General features: G+C 44.9%; 1 protein-coding gene across 4 annotated transcripts in view; it reads left to right on the forward strand.

Annotated features, from left to right (window-relative positions):
• Nucleotides 1-838: 838 nt before the first annotated feature.
• ELOVL2 (ELOVL fatty acid elongase 2) overlaps nucleotides 839-17886 on the forward strand; it is a 43335-nt gene continuing 26287 nt past the window's right edge. The window contains exons 1-2 of one of the 4 annotated variants that reach the window (XM_081523830.1): nucleotides 12984-13024; nucleotides 16065-16225. In XM_081523830.1, the coding sequence (XP_081379956.1) occupies nucleotides 16208-16225 (18 nt within the window). In that variant the 5' untranslated portion in view covers nucleotides 12984-13024; nucleotides 16065-16207. Of the gene's footprint in view, nucleotides 905-12983; nucleotides 13025-15892; nucleotides 15986-16064; nucleotides 16226-17886 lie in introns of those variants that run through there. The other 3 variants (XM_081523828.1, XM_081523829.1, XM_081523831.1) reach the window with 3 other exon arrangements.

Here is a 17886-nt window from a genome sequence, read left to right on the forward strand (position 1 = left end):
ACAAGTTCACCTTTTTCACATTTTGTCTTGGGGACAAAAACTTCTTTTTTTAATTAAATGCTTAGGATCTAAGATCCCTTCCTTTCTGTTCACAATTAAGGGCTGAACTAACCATTAGTGGCCTCGGTTGAGAAGCCGAAGGTTGTGAGCCAGAGCCTCACACGAGACAAGGGATCTCCTGCGGAGACTGATCAGCTCCCGACTTCATTCCCAAAAGGAACCGGACTGACCCCACCATCTGACCGCTGCACCCTGAAAAATGCAGGATGATCCTGCATCCCGAGTGGGAGCCTTTATCTGCCTTTAACGTGTGCTTGAAAGCTCCGAAGCCAAGTCAGAGAAGGACGACGTCCTGGCCCCCTGCAGCCCCTTCTTCCCCCAGATCGGCGCTCGCAGCCTCTGGGGGTGGGGGCGAAAACCGGGGTACAGGGGGCGGGCGATGCCTGGGGTCCTGGCCGAGCCTGCGCGCACGTTGAGCGGCCGAGCGCAGCGGGCGCCCGCGGGGCCTGCACCTCGCCGCCCGGCCGGCAGGGGGCGCCGGTGTGTATGTGGGGTGGGGGGAGCCGGGCCTGCACATCGCCGCCCGGCCGGCAGGGGGCGCCGGTGGCGGGGGGTAGCCGCCGCCGCCCGGCCGGCGCGCCCCTGCCCCGCCGGCCTGCGCGCGCGGCGGCCTGCGAAGCCCGGGCGAGGGGCAGGGGCGGGGGCGGGGGCGGGGCGCGGCGGGCGCCCGAAACGGCCCTGCGGCGGGGGGCGCGCGCGCGGGCCCGAGGGGGCGGGGCGGCGGGCGCGCGCGGCGGGCGGGGGCGGGGCGGCGGGCGCGCGCGCCGGGCGCGCGGGCAGAGGGACGCCGGCTACCCTGGACAGCGCACCGCCGGCCGCCGGGGTCGCCGCGCCGCCGGCCATGGTGAGTGGGCGCCGCGCGCCGCCGCCGCCCCTTCCTCCTCTCCGCCACCGACGCGCGGGGCGGGAAGGGGGCCGAGCGGCCGGCGGCGGCGGCGCGGGGGGCTGCGGGTTCGGCCGCTGGAACCCGTCGCTGTCGGCGGGCCGGGCCGCGCGGGCCTGGGGAGGGGGCGGCGGACGTTTGTGGGCGGGGGGCGCGCGGGCCTGGCCCGGGCCCGCCGGCTCCGCGGTCCCGCCCGGCCCCTCCGGGCGCCCGCCGCCGCGTCCAGCCCCCTGTTGCATGCACGTGCCCGCCGCGCCGTTCCCCTTGTCCCGCGGCGGCCGCTCCCCGCTCCCGGCCCAGTCCGGTCCGGTCCGGCCCGGGGGACGGCGCCCAGTTTCGCGCGGGACCCATGCCGGCTCCGGGGCGCTAACGGTTGAATTCCCGCCTGCACAGCGCCTGCAAGCGCCGGGGGTGTGTCTGCGCGCGGCCTCCCCGGGTTTGCACGCCGGGGTCGGGGCGGGGTATCCCCGTGTGAACCGGGGTGAGCGGGCCTCTCTGCTCCGTTCTTCCCTCCCCCCCGCAACCGCTGTCTCCGCAGGCTCCGGCTCGTCTCCCAGTTCACGAGGCTTTCTGCTGGACCTTAGGCTCTGTTCCCGGAGAGAAAGGGGCGTGTGTATGTGTGTGTGTGTGCGTGTGTGTGTCCCCGACCTAGGCATCGCCCGAGAGTGTCGGCGGCAGAGCCCGATTCCGTGACTCCAAAAAAAAGGACAGGGTGTGCGGAGCTCAGAGTCCTGGGCAAAATGTGAAGTCGCGTACGTCCTCGGTGGCCCCTGTTCTAGCTTTGCTTCTCTCCTCCCTCCCAGATGGTCCCCTCTCTCCACTTGAGGGCTCGTTAAAAGAACGCGCATCTCCTCCCCCCGACACCCCCCCCCCCCGCTCCAGCTGACACCAGTCAGTCCTAGATTTTTGTCCCCCCTCTCCCCTTTCAGGCACATACAATCTCCCTGTGCACGGAGGAGCCTTCTTTTTTTGGCCACTCTTCCTAAAAATCCAGTCTTTCCCACCCCACTCACTGAAGTTCGTATGACCCTAGTCGGATTGCATTCCCCCCCCCCCCGCGAGCATCTCTGTTGTTTAACACACTCTCTATTTAGTTTACGACCTGATTGAATATGTTCCCCACCGGATTGTCAGTTTCACTAGGGCAGAGTTGGGCTTTTTTTATTTTTATTTTTTTGTCATTTTGTTCACTGCTCTATTCCTGGTATCTGCACCGGTGCCTGGCGAATCGCCAGTGCTCCGTAAACTGAAAAAATTAGCCCAGTAAAGCAGCATACTGATGCTAATGTACAGATGAGAAACAGCAGCGCGACTATAGGTTTATCTATTCACTTAACAGTTGTAATGATGAGAATCACAGGTGATGTTGAGAGGAGACATGCTCTTGGATAAGAGGGACTCGGTGTGGTGGCCCTTGATGGCAAGAGCAGACTTGGCCATGCTTTTGGCAGCTTGGCACCGGGGTGGACAAAGCGTTTTTAGGGCTAACTGGCTGTGTCCTTCGGAGCCTGAACCTTTGCTCCAAATTATTATGAATTACAGTGAGTAAAGGGAAAAGTCCAAGAAAGTCTCCTTAACTGAATGGAAGAGTCATGGAAACCTAGAAAAGCCAAAATAAAGGGCAAGCTGATACTGCCTGAAGACAAGCATTTTTCAGAAACTTTGGGTCTTCAGAGAATTATTTCTCTTGTAAATGTCCAAATCCAAGTCTTCCCACTTGAAAAAAAAAAAAAAAAGATGCAGAATATGTGAAAGTTCAGGGTTTATAAGGTAGTGATTCGGTTCAGACACCCCTCTGGATCCAAGTCCCAACATGAACAGTCTCTCAAGGTGTCTCTGCTAATTCGTCTTACTCCAAAACACATTTTTCTTTCAAGTTCCCTTTTATCCACTTCCCGAGTATAAATTTATGGTAATCCTTTGTTTAAAGCCTGGGAAAGGGTGCTTTTATAATCTGAGCCAAACTGCCTAATACGATCTACCTGGTAAAGTTTCTGTAAATGATGTGATTTTAGCCATCATTGTGCAAGCTTATGGTTCTGACTACTGTCTTGTCTAGATAGACAGTAAAAAATTAAAGATAAAAAGGAAAGAAATTTTTCTTTGTAGTTAAAAACAAGCAACCAACCAAACCAAATGTAAGACATCTCATTTTTATAAAAGTTTATATTTGTAGGAGATTTTGCTACCTGTGACTCCAGTCAAAATATCAGGCCATTTTTTTCTTCAAAAGCGTATCAAATCCATTTTTAACGTATCCAGTTGAGTAAGCTTACTTTTTGGTTCTTCAACAAAAGGTTGAAATTTTAGCTCCCTTCAAGACATGTTTGTTGTTTTTTTTTTCTTTTAGTTGAGGTATAATTGATCCCTTCAAAACATGTTAATCACAGTTTGAGAGTTTCAGGTGTGTTCATAGCCTGAAATGTTCATAGTCTGAAACATAGTGTTGAACATGTAAGTGGATCACCTTGTCTCTCTAGTCATCTTCAGAAGCCAGGGCCCTTCTGCTCAGAGTTGCATCCAGAGTCATCATCTTCAGAAGCCAGGGCCCTTCTGCTCAGAGTTGCACCCAGAGTCATCATCTTCAGAAGCCAGGGCCCTTCTGCTCAGAGTTGCACCCAGAGTCATCATCTTCAGAAGCCAGGGCCCTTCTGCTCAGTTGCACCCAGAGTCATCTCCCTTGGACAGCTGGTTGTGTGCCCCTAACTCGTCAGGTCTGGGTGTTAGGAATAGACGTTGACTGAAGGCATGAAGTTGCACTGGAAGCTCTTCTTGAGGCTCAACCGTAGCCGAAGTATGTCAGTATCAGTAGTTCCCCATAATCCTGAAGTTACAAGTTTGCTCACTTGTATTTTTTCTTAATCTTGGAATTAGGACATTGCTGGTATTTCACCAGCTCTTAACAATGAACCATGGTAATAAATTGCTAGTTTAAATACAGCCATTTAAAATTTAACAATTTAATAGCAGAATGTCAATTGTTCTGGGGTTGATGTAGCAATTTGGAACTAGAGGAGGCGGACTCAACCTTGGGTTTGAATTCCAGCACAGCGTCTAACTGTGACCTGGGGCAGATTAACTTCTCTTGGCCTCAGCTTTTTTTTCTGTGAAAAAAAGACGCTAATGTCATTTCATAAGGTTGTTTGAGGAACAAATAAGATAATGCACTTGATGTGACTCATTTAGTGCTGTGAGAGTTCAGTAAATGTTAACTGTTATAATGACATGTTTTTTTCTTTCTCGCATATGTGTTTGCAGTTGAGACCCTTCTAAATGATGTCTGTGATTCTTCTCAGAATTCTCTTCCCCTTATGTGGTCCTAAAACATGCCTAGTATTGCTCTGTATTCATGCTTCCCAGGAGAAATATAATGCAGGCCACATGTGTGATTTAAAATTTTCTAGTAGTCGGAGAAGGCACTGGCAACCCACTCCAGTACTCTTGCTGGAAAATCCCATGGACAGAGGAACCTGGTAGGCTGCAGTCCATGAGGTTGCTAAGAGTCGGACACGACTGAGCGACTTCACTTTCACTTTTCACTTTCATGCACTGGAGAAGGAAATGGCAACCCACTCCAGTGTTCTTGCCTGGAGAATCCCAGGGACCGGGGAGCCTAATGGGCTGCCGTCTAAGGGGTCGCACAGAGTCGGACACGACTGAAGCGACTTAGCAGCAGCAGTAGTCACTTTAGAAAGTAAAAAGACAGGTGAAATTAATTTTTAACGTATTTTTAACCTAATTCACAAAAATATTATTTCAACATGTAGTAAGTGTAGAAAACATTGGGTACTTTTTTTTTCCCATGTGAAATCTTTAAAATCTGGTGTGTGTTTTATGCTTAAAACTTGTTCAGTTTGGCCTCACCACAATTTCTCAATGGTCACACATGGTTTGAGGTCATGATTACTGTATTAGACAGAATGGCTCTGGGATGAGCCACACCTTCCAAATTTACCTCCTGTCTGCTGGGCCCTTTCCACTCGTGAGAACCTCCCTGCCACCTTAAACCCAGTGTTACTGAAAGAGAGCTACTTGCCTTTCAGCCTCGGCTCTGGTCCCTCTTGCTGTTAGTAATTCCACCAGCTCCGGCATCTACGGTGTCAGAAATCTGATTCTTACTCTTTCTCTCGTGTTGTTTATCATCTAATCTCATATTTTAACTTGAAAATATCTTTCACTGTCTCCAGCCCCTTTCCACTATTGCTTCTTCTCTGCTGCTGCTAAGTCGCTTCAGTCGTGGCCGACTCTGTGCGACCCCACAGATGGAAGCCCACCAGGCTCCTCCATCCCTGGGATTCTCCAGGCAAGAACTTCTTCTCTAGGTTTCCTCTTTTGTCGTCTGACCCCATGGACTGCAGCCCACCAGGCTCCTCCATCCATGGGATTTTCCAGGCAAGAGTACTGGAGTGGGGTGCCGTTGCCTTCTCCATACATAAGCTAGCTGAGAGTAAATACTCAAAACTGGTGGCTGTTGCCCACAGAAATTTCATCATATTCATATTTACAAACCTAACGTTTCTCCGTGCCTGGGATAGAGACCTTTAAAAATCTAACTTGATTGATACATTTACATTAAAAAGTTTTTCATATTCCTGAGATTTCAGTTTTAACATTCAAGACTTTTTCTGGAGAGAATGAAAAAGTGATAAAGACTTTATTCTTTGTCCTTTTCTTTAGGCTGCGTGAGTTCTGTTAAATAGTGAAAAATGAAAAGCTGAACTGTGTTCTCATTTCAGAGCGGTTTTTCTCACTGAATGATTCTCACCTATAGATGCAGTCACATAACTGAATGTATTTTGAAATTTTTTAATGGATTTGAAGTACCATTTTGGAACCTTCTAAGAGTGCCACATAATCAGATTAAACTTCAGCTATTTGCCCAACTGCCCACATCAAATTGGCTGTGTCTTGAGCCTCTTAATTGTGCTTAATCTAATGCCTTAACCCTTACAAATGTACAAGAAAACAGATCTTACACGCTCTGCCTTTGGCATCAGGTTGTCATTACTTCACATACTAAAACCCTAAATATAGCTGATTCTTGGATTTGTATGTTGTGTTACAAATAATGAGGAAAGAATATATCATATATATATGGTATACACGATTTTATATATTTACTGCTGCTTTTCCTACTTTTTCCCTATCAGTTTAGTAGTGGAAATTGATTAGAAATTTTAGTGTATGTGTAAAACCAAACGAAATAGGTGGATGATATGAGGCTTATTACTTTTTACGATCTAGGCGAGAACAGTGTTAGAAGAGGCTATGATTAGGTGAGAAAAGTAGAAGGCTCGTTGGATGTGTTGCGGGCAGGGAAGAGACCCATCTGCCTGGCATGAAGTTGTTGCTCAAAGGACTGGTCTAGGCAAGGCTGGAGGAGAACTTTGAACCAAGTGGAGAGAAGTCTCCAGTTGCTGGTCAAAGTCCATGATGCCCTTGAGTGTAAAACCCTTTCCTACCTAGTAGAGTTACTTTGCCTTGTATGGTTCATTCTTAAAAAAAAAAAAAATAGGATAATTATACCTTCAGTGTGTGAGCAACGTTAGAAGAACTTTCCACAATGTCCCTCATACTGATAATCATAATGCCACGTTTGTATGCTTTTCAATTTACAGAACATGTTCATGGCATCTCAGTTGTAGGTTAATTGCTTAAGTTCATGATCTGACTTCCCCTCTGCAGTATAAGGTCTGTAAGGGCAAGAACTTTGTACGTCTTGCTTACCGCTGCAATTTCCACACTAGGATGGGCCCAGTGTGCAACAGACACCCAAAGAATACTCGCTGGATAAATGGACAGATGTGTCCAGCAAGAAGAAACAGACTCGGGTTGTTTTATTCAGAGTCCTGTGACTAGTACGTGGTGGTTTGAGGATTCAAGCCCACTCTATACTTGCATCTCATTCTTTCACCATTGCTTGTTTCATTATAGTAATTGACTTTCCTGCTACCCATGGTAATTTCAGCAAGACTGAAAAATCACAAACCATAAAAAGTGACAGGTTTGATCACATCAAAATGTTAAATTTTGACATGGCAGAAGACACTATTAGGCAGAGATTTAAAAAACAAGCAACAGACCAGGAGAAGGTATTTGCCATCTGTGTAAGAGTATAGATTGTTATATTGATGACTTTTATAAAATCAGTAGATGAAAGGCTTCCCAGGTGGCTCAGTGGTAAAAAATCCGCCTACCAATGCAGAAGACACAGGAGATGTGGGTTCAATCCCTGGGTTGGGAAGATCCCCTGGAGGAGGAAATAGCAACCCACTCCAGTATTCTTGCCTGGAAAATCGCATGGACAGAGGACCGTGGCGGGCTACAGTCCACAGGATCGTGAAGAATCAGACCCGACTGAACATGCGCACATAAATGCAAACAACAGATAAGCAATCTGTTAGAAACATGGATGAGGCAGCCATTATTAATGGCAGCTCACTACAGAGGAAACCACAAGTCAATAAACATTGAAGGACATGCACAACCAAAGGAATAGATAAGGAAATGCAAATTAAAGCCATGCAACACCCATGAACTTGACAAAAACTTAAAAATGCTGACAATAGCAAATCCTATAACTTTTCTTAGAGCACTATGGTAGTTTTTACCAAAATTAGAAATTTTAATAAATAACATATAGCAATTCGCAGAGAAATTCTCACTTATGGGCACAAGGAGACCTGTGTAAAGCATCATCATTTGTAATAGCCCCAAAACTGGAAATAACCTATAAAGCCTAAAAAACCTATAATGCATAACGTTATAGAACATTCATATGATGAGATACATACAGCAGTTACGATGAGTGAAGTGGAATAGACCAAGATGCAGAAATCAAGTATAATTTATATGCACCCTTAAAATGTACAAAAGCAATGAGATTTTTGTTTGAATATCTGTATATAAATATATAAAAAATGGACAAGAAGGCCTTATATCACATCTACTGCAGTGGTTGTATCTGAGGAAGGAACAGGGGACCCAGGGTCAGGGAGGCATACAAAGGGAAGGACGACTTTATCAATTGTATTTTATTTCTCTGTTCCCAGCACCTGCTAGGTGTATTCAGTAAATATTTATTGAATCAATTTTAAAAGATTTGATACAAATATGATAGAATTTTAACATGTGATACTTATTTTACTCTTCTTTACCTTTTTATGCCTTTACATTTTTTTCCTGAGTTGAAAATGCATGTGGGATCTGCTTTTAGAGATCTGATATGAATAGCACATGTAGGACAGATGAGCCACAAGACAGGATGGTCTTCTGTTTTCTGAGACCCTAGTCCATCCTTCGGAGAAGGCGATGGCACCCCACTCCAGTAGTCTCTTGCCTGGAAAATCCCATGGACGGAGGAGCCTGGTAGCTACAGTCCATGGGGTCACTAAGAGTCAGACACGACTGAGCGACTTCACTTTCACTTTTCCCTTTCATGCACTGGAGAAGGAAATGGCAACCCACTCCAGTGTTCTTGCCTGGAGAATCCCAGGGACAGGGGAGCCTAGTGGGCTGCCGTTTATGGGGTCGCACAGAATCGGACACGACTGAGGCGACTTAGCAGCAGCAGCAGCAGTCCATCCTTTTTGGCTGGCAGAACCAACTCTGAAAGGAAGACCTTACAGGATCAGACTCGGTCACCGTGTGGTTTTAGAGAACTAAAGGATAAGCTGTAGACGGGCACGTTTGTTGCTCTCAACATTCATCAGAGGAAGAAGGGTGTTTTCCCGTGCGCCATAGACAATAGCTAAACACCAACAGCAGCAGCAACTGATCACACTTAGTAAGCCAGAGCTCCAGGAACTCTTAGAGGAACCATTCCTGTATTGACTCATCCTCGGGACAGGCCTGGGAGTTGGTACCAACACCTCCTTTTAGCAGACAGGGAAACCGAGGCAGGCTGGGGAGAGACACCTAAAGGGATGAAGAGCACGGGGCGCTCGTGTGTCCTCGCAGGAGGCTGTGCGGACGGACTCTGAACACCTGCACGCAGCAGCTGTTCACTCTCTCTAGCTGCTAACTTAGGCAGTGCTGTCTCTGCCAGTATTCCCGCTGAATATCCCTTGGGTCCTTTTCCTGTGTTATAACTGAAACTGGAATTGCATTACTCTCCTTTTTACACTATGCACGTCGTCTTCTAGTTTTTTGAAAAAGATACCATTTAAAAAAAATTTTTTTTAAAGAGACATCACTGTTGAGATAAGCCTAAATTCAAGAAGGGACATTTCTCCTATGACGTCACTCCCTCTAGATGATCCAAGGATGATGGCGGAAGAAGAGACCCAGACATGACAGGGTGCTGCTCAGCAGGGGCCTGAAAATGCAGGGAATGAAGGATCACCTGTTAAGCATCTGCTTCGTGTGCAGGCCCATCATAGATGCTTTCACAGATACGACATCCTCTAAGCTTCACATAAGTTAGGATACTTATTTTATAGATAGCAAAGATGTTACTCCCGGATAATTATCTTGCCCAAGGTGATACAGCTACTTAGTGTCAGAACCAAGACTAGAACCCTTATAAAACTCCCATTCTTTCCAAGGAACCACCCTGAATGCCATGCTGTCTCCTTTAACATAGCTCACCCCCCCACCCCCCCCCACACACCAGACCCAGGATTGGCTAAAAATAATCACCAGCTGAGTGGGTGGCAAGAAGGCACAACATTCCTCTAAGAGGAGGGTAGTGGTTCATCATTTATTAGCTCATGAAAGTTAGACAAGTTGCTTTACTTCTCAAAGCCTCACTTTCCTGCTCTGTTGAAGGAGGTGAAAATACCTATTTTATAGAGTAGCTGAAAGAATTAAGTGAGATAATAGTATCTAATATGCCCAATAAATACAACGGCTGATTCCTGATAAACACATTCCATTTTCATTATTGCAATTATTATTATCTGTGTGTGTGCCATGTGCTCAGTCGTGTCTGACTCTCTGCGACCGCATGGACTGTAGCCCACCAGGCTCCTCTGTTCATGGGATTTCCCAGGCAAGCATACTGGAGTGGGTTGCCATTTCCTCCTCCAGGGGACCTTCCCAACTCAAGGATCAAACCCTCTTACATTGGCAGGCAGATTCTTTACCTCTAGCCCCACCTGGGAAGACCATTATCATCTAGTTTCTATAATGAAGAAATCAGTGACATTGGAGGTAATTCTGAAATTAGGAATTCCTTGATTGTTTTAAAATTCAAAAAAACGTTTTTTTTTTAAAAAAAAGCTTGCTTCCTGACAGCTATAGGTAACTAATGAAGGAGAATGTAATGCTTTCTTTATGAACCAGTCAGTAAGTAAAAAGAAAAGAGGAAAAGAGAACCTACACCCATTTTTACAACTTGTAGGCAGTTCTCTGCTGATGGAAATAGTTACTCTGGGCTGAAGCCATTTAATCACAGATCAGCCTGTTTGTTGCCACCAGCTTCTTGCCAAGATAAAATCTATAAAAAATGGCCAAACTGAAGAGTCAGAATAATGTTAAATCAAGCAGGAGCTTATCAGAGCAGCCACCGTAAGGGAGGTGTATAGCATTCTAGGGCAAGAAGCTATTTCATTCTATTATGGAGTTAAAGTGCTACATCCAAATCTAAAGCAAACTCAAATCCCCAAAGAGACTGAGCAACTCATACACTGCATAAAGAAGCACTATAGTCATCATTTGGTTGATGGAAAAGAAGAGAAATCTCAGTCAGTAGTTTCTCCCCAACAAAAGTCCAAATTCGGCTCATTTGGAGGAATGGTATTGAGGGAAGTTTTTAGGCACAGGCAAAAGAAGTTGGTTATATCAATGGAAACTGGTTACTCGTATTCACGGTAAGAGGTAATAGTTCTACCACGTTCTGAAAATGTTCACATCTGAAGGTACTGTATTTTACAAAGATATTGACAGACTAACTGGAGTAAATCCAGAAGAGAAAGCTAAGAAAGCGAGGGTCGAGAGTGCCTGTCACGTATGTGGACGGATGTCTGGTAGTTTACGCAATTAATGCTTGTGGGAGGAGGAAAGAAGGAAGCAGGGAAGGCCAGACAGCGAAGTCAGGAGGGAGAGCAAGGAAGGGGAGTTTACTGAGGCTTTTGGAAGAAGTGAAGGTTTGGTGTGAAATGTCAAGTATGTTCAGGGCTCTCAGGTGAAAGGAAAATGGTCCTGGTTGTGTGTGATTTTAGAGGCAAGAACTAGAACTGGTTGGGTAACCATTGGATGGAGAAAGATTTTTAACCCAAAATAAGGAATGGTTTCCTAAAAATGAGAAATATTCTAAAAATAGACCATGCTACCTTGCCAAGCAGTGAGAAGTGTTTCTCTAGAGGTTTTCCAGTAGGGTGGGTGAGTTTCTATCAGAATTATTGTGGAAATCAAGTATTTCTGACTTTGGCTGCAAAGTTGAATTAGATGCCTTGATTTTTTTTTCCCTCGTATTATGTAAATGAGGTTCACGGCCACAGTACTTGTTGGTGCCAGTGTCCGGGCAAGAACTGGGTCCCTTAATTCGTGTTCCAGTGCTTTCTGCCACATTAAGATGATTGCTGACTTTATAGGGAAGCAGTCATCTTTCCTAAGTGGGTAAATAGATGTGTGGGCATCTCCTTTAAGAGAGCCCACTGAACTAGGAAAGCCCCTTCTGGGTGTTTAATTAATGTGTATGTAACAGTGAGCTAGTCCTACACCCTGACACTCTGCTAAGTGCCTGCAAGTCACCCTTATGAGACTGACATGAATTTGTTTTATTCTGAAAGATTTTATGCTAAGCTAAAATAACCATTGCTGTCATGGAGTTACATAGCTTTGTCTGTGAACATATTTAAGTGACTCTATTAGGAAATTCTTGAGATTGAAGAATAGCAAGCTAGAATAAGTCCCTGGTAGCTCAGTCGGTGAAGAATCTGCCCGCAGTACAGGAGACCCAGGTTTGATCCCTGGGTCGGGAAGATCCCCTGAAGAAGGAAATGAAAAACCACTCCAGTATCCTTGCCTGGAAAATCCCATAGACAGAGGAACCTGGTGGGCTGCAGTCCACTGGGTCACACAGAATCAGGCACGACTGAGCGACTAACATTTAGGCTTATGAACAGTTAGGTGAAAATCGGACTCCTCTTCACTCAGAGGGAAGAGAGAAACGGGGAAAGCATGTGTGTGTTGTAAGGTTTTCCCTTTGATTGTTAGCAGCTGTTACCTCATGCTGAGTGTCCTAGTGGACTTAAGAGCTCTATTTTAGTGAGACAATGGATATGAAGAAAATAAACTGCTTCCATTTCCCCACAATTTCTGACTTGTCTGGTAAGAAACCAAGGAGACTTGCTATTTAAGAATCAGCTGCTTGGTGGCTGTCCCAGAGATCTGTAATATAACACCTAACCCAAGTCCAGGATTAATGTGGAAGAGTTGGCTGGTCCCTCGTGTTAAAGCCAAGAAGGATTGCTAAGGATTTCCCACCACGTGCTGCGCAGCTGAAGCTTGCAGCCCAGCCGGCGTCTTCTGACCTTTTCGCCCAGCCTGCTGCTGGCTGCGGTGGTCTTTCCATTTTCATCCCTGGGGCTGTTTAAAAGCCATGCAAATTAGTTGGTCAGACTTTCTTTTTTTAAAAAAAACAACAACAAAAAAAAACCCTGTCTAACATATCCTCCTTTAACTTTGCACATTTATCTAAATCCAACACCCATTTCACACAATCAGACCGGGGAGCTTTTTCTGTCTCTTAAGTCTCTAGAGACTAAGTTGGGCCACAACTTGAGAAATAACTAGAATCAAGTGAGGTCACTAGCGAAGTGCACATGCTCACATAATCTTCCTGAAATCCGGGCTGCATCAAATACCTTCCTAACTAGAACTCTGGAATGTTGCTCACCCCCACTTCTACTGCCCAGAGGTGGTACCCGTTAGCATTACTGATCTTATCTTTTCTCTTTTAAAGACTGGGAGGGAAAACACTGTGAGCCTTTTATAGCTGCTTTAGCTGGGTTGGGAAGATCCCCTGGAGAAGGGAACAGACCCACTCCAGTATTCTGGCCTGGAGAATTCCATGGACTGTACAATCCATGGGGTCACAAAGAGTCAGACATGACTAAGCGACTTTCACTTCTTCAGGCATGTATTCACTTTAAAATATTTCTTCTACTCTATTAAAAGTTACATGGCAGATAAGCATTCAAAAAACCTTGCTTGCATGAAGTTAAACTAAAAAATTATTGAATGAAAGTCAGTGAAATAACTCAGCTTGCCAAAGAAACTACTCAGTGTTCATCTGAAAGGCTGTAGCTTCAGTTTCACTGACTTCAGTCCTGTCTGCCCAGTTCATTTCCAAATTACCCGTTGGGCCAACATACTTCAGACACTGGCACCATATATGAAGCTAAAAATATTTTTATTTAGTTATCTAATAAAGTAAATCACTATGTTTTATGTTGATCTGCAGTAGTAGCTTCAAAATTCTTATATGAGCAAAGAAGGGGACGGCTGTCTTAATTGGAAGCAGAGACAGAGGATGGGACCACAGAGGAGGGCTTGAAGCATCTGCGGTTTAGCACTTTAAAGAAAATTGAGAAAACACACTGCAAAATGCTTTCTATTCTCCACTGAATAGAAATGACTTGTCAATAAGATTAAGGATAGTGAGCCTTCTCTGGTGGTCCAGTGGTTAAGAGGTTTCCACTGCAGGGGACTGAGGTGGTCTGGGAACTAAGATACCACATTCCGTGAGGCTAAAAAAAAAATAAAAGATTAAGGATGGTAATATTTCATAAAAGTGCTCAGCTAACAGGATTCAAAACAATAGCTTGGCAAGAACTAGGAGAGATTTGTGATGCAATGCTGTTTTAAAAAATATGGGGGTCAGAGACTTATATTTATGTAATTTTCTTTATTTTGACATAGTATCTTGGCAGAGACAATCAGCTTAGCCATGCATGATGTATAGTTGTAATCATTTTATCTTCTGCCTTATCTCATCTGTCAAATAGATAATACTTCTCACTGTTCTCTTCTCTCCACATCCCCCATGGAGTTGTCTGTTTTTATCCTTAGCCCAGTGTTTTGGGAGACAAGTGTTGGGCTGATGATTAAATGTTGATTGATTCATTAAGGTGACATCCCAGAAGGTGCTCAGAATAACACGAGGTACCTAAAATCTGTGTGTAAAATTCTGACGCCATCATAAATGTCAGGTGACCATCAAAAAAAGCCTTTTTTTTTTTTCTTCTTCACATACAGCTCAGACTGCATTTTGTCTTTCTGTGACTTCTTTTCCTCTAATGGTGCTCAGTTTGATTTGACATCTGGATTAAAATGTTAAGGAAAAGGTATGATTTTCCTTTAGCTTTTAGAAAAGGCTTTACGCAGTGAAGTATGAAGCAACTGTCACTACCACTAATACTTGAAACAAAGAGGATGTGATAAGCATTTCATTCAGCAGAGAGAGATTCTGGATTGCTCAGTAACTCCCACTATTGGTTGGTTTTTATAGCTTGAAAGGAGGAGAATATAATATAGTCTACCAATGTGACTCATAGATTGTCTCTTAGGATTAGCAGTACACATCTTATGATGTTACCATGAATTTACTGAAATGCTGTAGGTATTGTTTTTAAGCTTTTTTTTTTTTTGATGTGGACCATTTTTAAAGTCTTTATTAAATTTGCTACAGTATTGTATCTGTTTTAAGCTTTGTTTTTTGGCCCTGAGGCATGTGGGATCTTAGCCCCCCAGCCAGGGATCGAACCCACACCCCCTGCATTGGAAGGCAAAGTCCTAACCACCGGACTGCCAGGGAAGTCCCTGTAGATAGTTTTAGACCATACAGAAATAGAATATAGATGTATAAATAGGTAGAAGACAAAGGTATGATTATCACTTAAAAATTAGAAATAAAGTCTGGCCCGTATCTTTTACAAGAAACCATTAAAAGCTTTGCTTTGTTTTCACTTTCGGAAGGATAGCACTTGTACAGGCAGAACAGCCAACCTGCCTCCCCTCTGGTCAGCACTTGATAACCAGAGCACATACAAACAGAATCTCCTTTCACCACTGCTGTTAATTGTGAAAGAGCTTCATTCTTCCCCATGTCCCCAAACACAGAAGCTGGTACCGTTCCAAGGTGTCCTGAATACAGCTATCTGGCCTTGGGTTAAATCTCCAAGGAGTTTGGTATTCACTCACAACTTCCTGGGGAAGTAGAAGTTGTAGTAATCATTGCAAATATCTTGCATCACAGCCTTAGCAGCTTTCCTGGCTCGTCACATACCCAGTATTTAGTCCCTGAATGGCTGTATTTTGTAACTGTGAAACCGACTCTTTTTCTGTATAGCAGATTTCATTTTATACACTTGAAATTAAGGCAAGTTATTTAATAATATCTTTTAATGAGACCAGAATATTATAAAAGAAATAATGTTGGTTCAGTTTTCTTTCCTTATTCTTGGAGAGAAGGCCATAACTTGCAAAATGACTGGCAGGGGAACCTAATATAATTAGGGCACTAATCCGATCATGAAGACCCACCCTTATCAGGTCATCAAAGTCTGATTATCTCCCAAAGGCCCTGTCACTGGGGGAGAGGCTTCAACATACAAATATAAGAGAAACAAACATTCAATCCTTAACATGCAGACTATGCCACTTGTTTTAATTAGTAACTTGAATAAAGGTGCCAGCATTTTAAAAGTGACTAAGCCCAAAGGGAAAATAAATATTTGGAGTTTGGATAATCTTCAAAGTACAAGGTGGGGCTGAAAATGAAGATAAATTCAAAAGGAGTAAAGGTCTAAATTCCATTCAAGTAAAAAAAAAAAATCAGTTGCGTAAGTATAGAATGGGTAAAGCTCAAATTTGATAGCAATTAACATGAAACATAATGGCAACCTGCTCTAGGACTCTTGCCTTTAAAATCCCACGGACAGAGGAGCATGGCGGGCTGCAGTCCCTGGGGTCGCAAAGAGTCGGACACGACTGAGCGTGCGCACACACAACATGGGCCGTACCTGGAAATGTTCGTTGACAGTGACTGACTGGTGTGAGTGTGAATGCGGTCTTCTGATCCTTAATAGAAATACAGTATCCTGATCAAAAGTATCTTCTGATCCTTAATAGAAGTACAGTATCCTGATCAAAAGTATCTTCTGATCCTTAACAGAAATACAGTATCCTGATCAAAAGGAGCCACCAGTTCCTCTGTGTCCTTCCCTCAGCAGGCCGCTTGCAGGATATTGTATTCAGATACAACAAATACAAGGAAAAGTGATTTTGTTTCTGTCTCCACAGTGCAGATGCTGTCTAATGGGTTTGTGGAGACAGGTAATTACTAAACTGCCTGTGACATGTATGGTCACATAACCAGTATACAGTTACAAACTCACAGTATACAGCGAGTTTGAGTTTCACAGAGTGGAACATGCAGTGAAATACTTGGTGCTGTGCTCAGTCGCTTCAGTCCTGTCTGACTCTCTGCGACCCTCTGCCTGCCCAGCTCCCCTGTCCATGGAGATTCTCCAGGCAAGAATACTGGAGTGGCTTGCCATGCCCTCCTGCAGGGGATCTTCCCAACCCAGGGACTGAACATGCGTCTCTTACATCTCCTGCATTGACAGGCAGGTCCTTGACCACTGGCGCCATCTGGGAAGCCTTGATTATAATCAAAGCACATTTCAAGAGTATGATCATTAGAGCATGAAAAATTTTTAGTTGTGTTCAGTGAAAGGTTTAAAAAAAATCTATGATGATGTCCCCAAACTTCCTTTTATACCGTCTTAAGGAGTGACACAGGAGAAGGCAATGGCACCCCACTCCAGTACTCTTGCCTGGAAAATCCCATGGACGGAGGAGCTGGTAGGCTACAGTCCATGGGGTCGCTAAGAGTCGGACACGACTGAGCGACTTCACTTTCACTTTTCCCTTTCATACACTGGAGAAGGAAATGGCAACCCACTCCAGTAGTCTTGCCTGGAGAATCCCAGGGACTGCAGAGCCTGGCGGGCTGCGGTCTATGGAGTCGCACAGAGTCAGACACAACTGAAGCGACTTAGCAGCAGCAGCAGCAAGGAGTGACACAGTACTTCAGGTGGAGTGAAAATGAAGGATGATATAATATCGATGGTTCGTCTCTGAAGGGTCCCCACCTCCAGGTGGTGTCCCTTCTGGCAGTAGGACAAGGGGTGGGCACAGGACGTCACCTGGGTGACCCCAGCGCTGCCCTGGGGGCGGGATGCTGGGGGTATGGGAGGGAATGCTGGCGTGGCAGTGGACGTGCTGAGATGGGCGGAGGTTAGCTGGCTCTGGGTTGAGGCTCTGTGATCAGGTAGAGACATTTCGGATGCTCTTTATTCTTTTCTGTAAATGCTACTTTCCATATGGAATCATTTCCCACTAGATTTTTTTTCCTAAAGAATAACACCCTTCGCACACCTTGGGGGTGTAGTTCTGCTGCTACAAATTCTCTCACACGTGTATATGAAAATGTTCCTGTTTCCCTCTCATTTTTGAAGGATATTCTGCTCCTCTCTCCTGCCACCCTGGGCAACCACTGATTTTGTGTCACACCGATAATTTTTTATTTTCTGGGATTTCATGTAAATGGAAGCTGTGTATCCTTTTATTTTTTTTGGTCCAGCTTCTTTAATGCAACATCATAATTTTGAGATTCATCCACGTGTGTTTGCATCAATAGTTCATTCCTTTATGTTGCAGAGTAGTATTTCATTATAGGCTATATCACAGTGTGTGTATACATTCATCTGCCATGAGTATTTGTGTACGAGTCTTTGCATGGATACGTGTTTGCTTCATTTTGTTTTGAGTGGCCTAGAAGTGGCATGTTGGGTCATATGTTGTTTACCAAACTGCTGAATTATTTTCAGTACGGTTGTACCGTTTTGCACTCTCACCATCTGTGGTCGACAGTCAGGGACACACATTTAAATAACTCTGTTTGCTCTCAGTCTTCCCATGCTTCAGCTATT

The sequence above is a fragment of the Giraffa tippelskirchi genome, chromosome 8, assembly GCF_054371585.1.
Source record: "Giraffa tippelskirchi isolate mGirTip1 chromosome 8, T2T-mGirTip1v1.2.pri, whole genome shotgun sequence".
In the NCBI taxonomy this organism is placed as follows: Eukaryota; Metazoa; Chordata; class Mammalia; order Artiodactyla; family Giraffidae; genus Giraffa; species Giraffa tippelskirchi.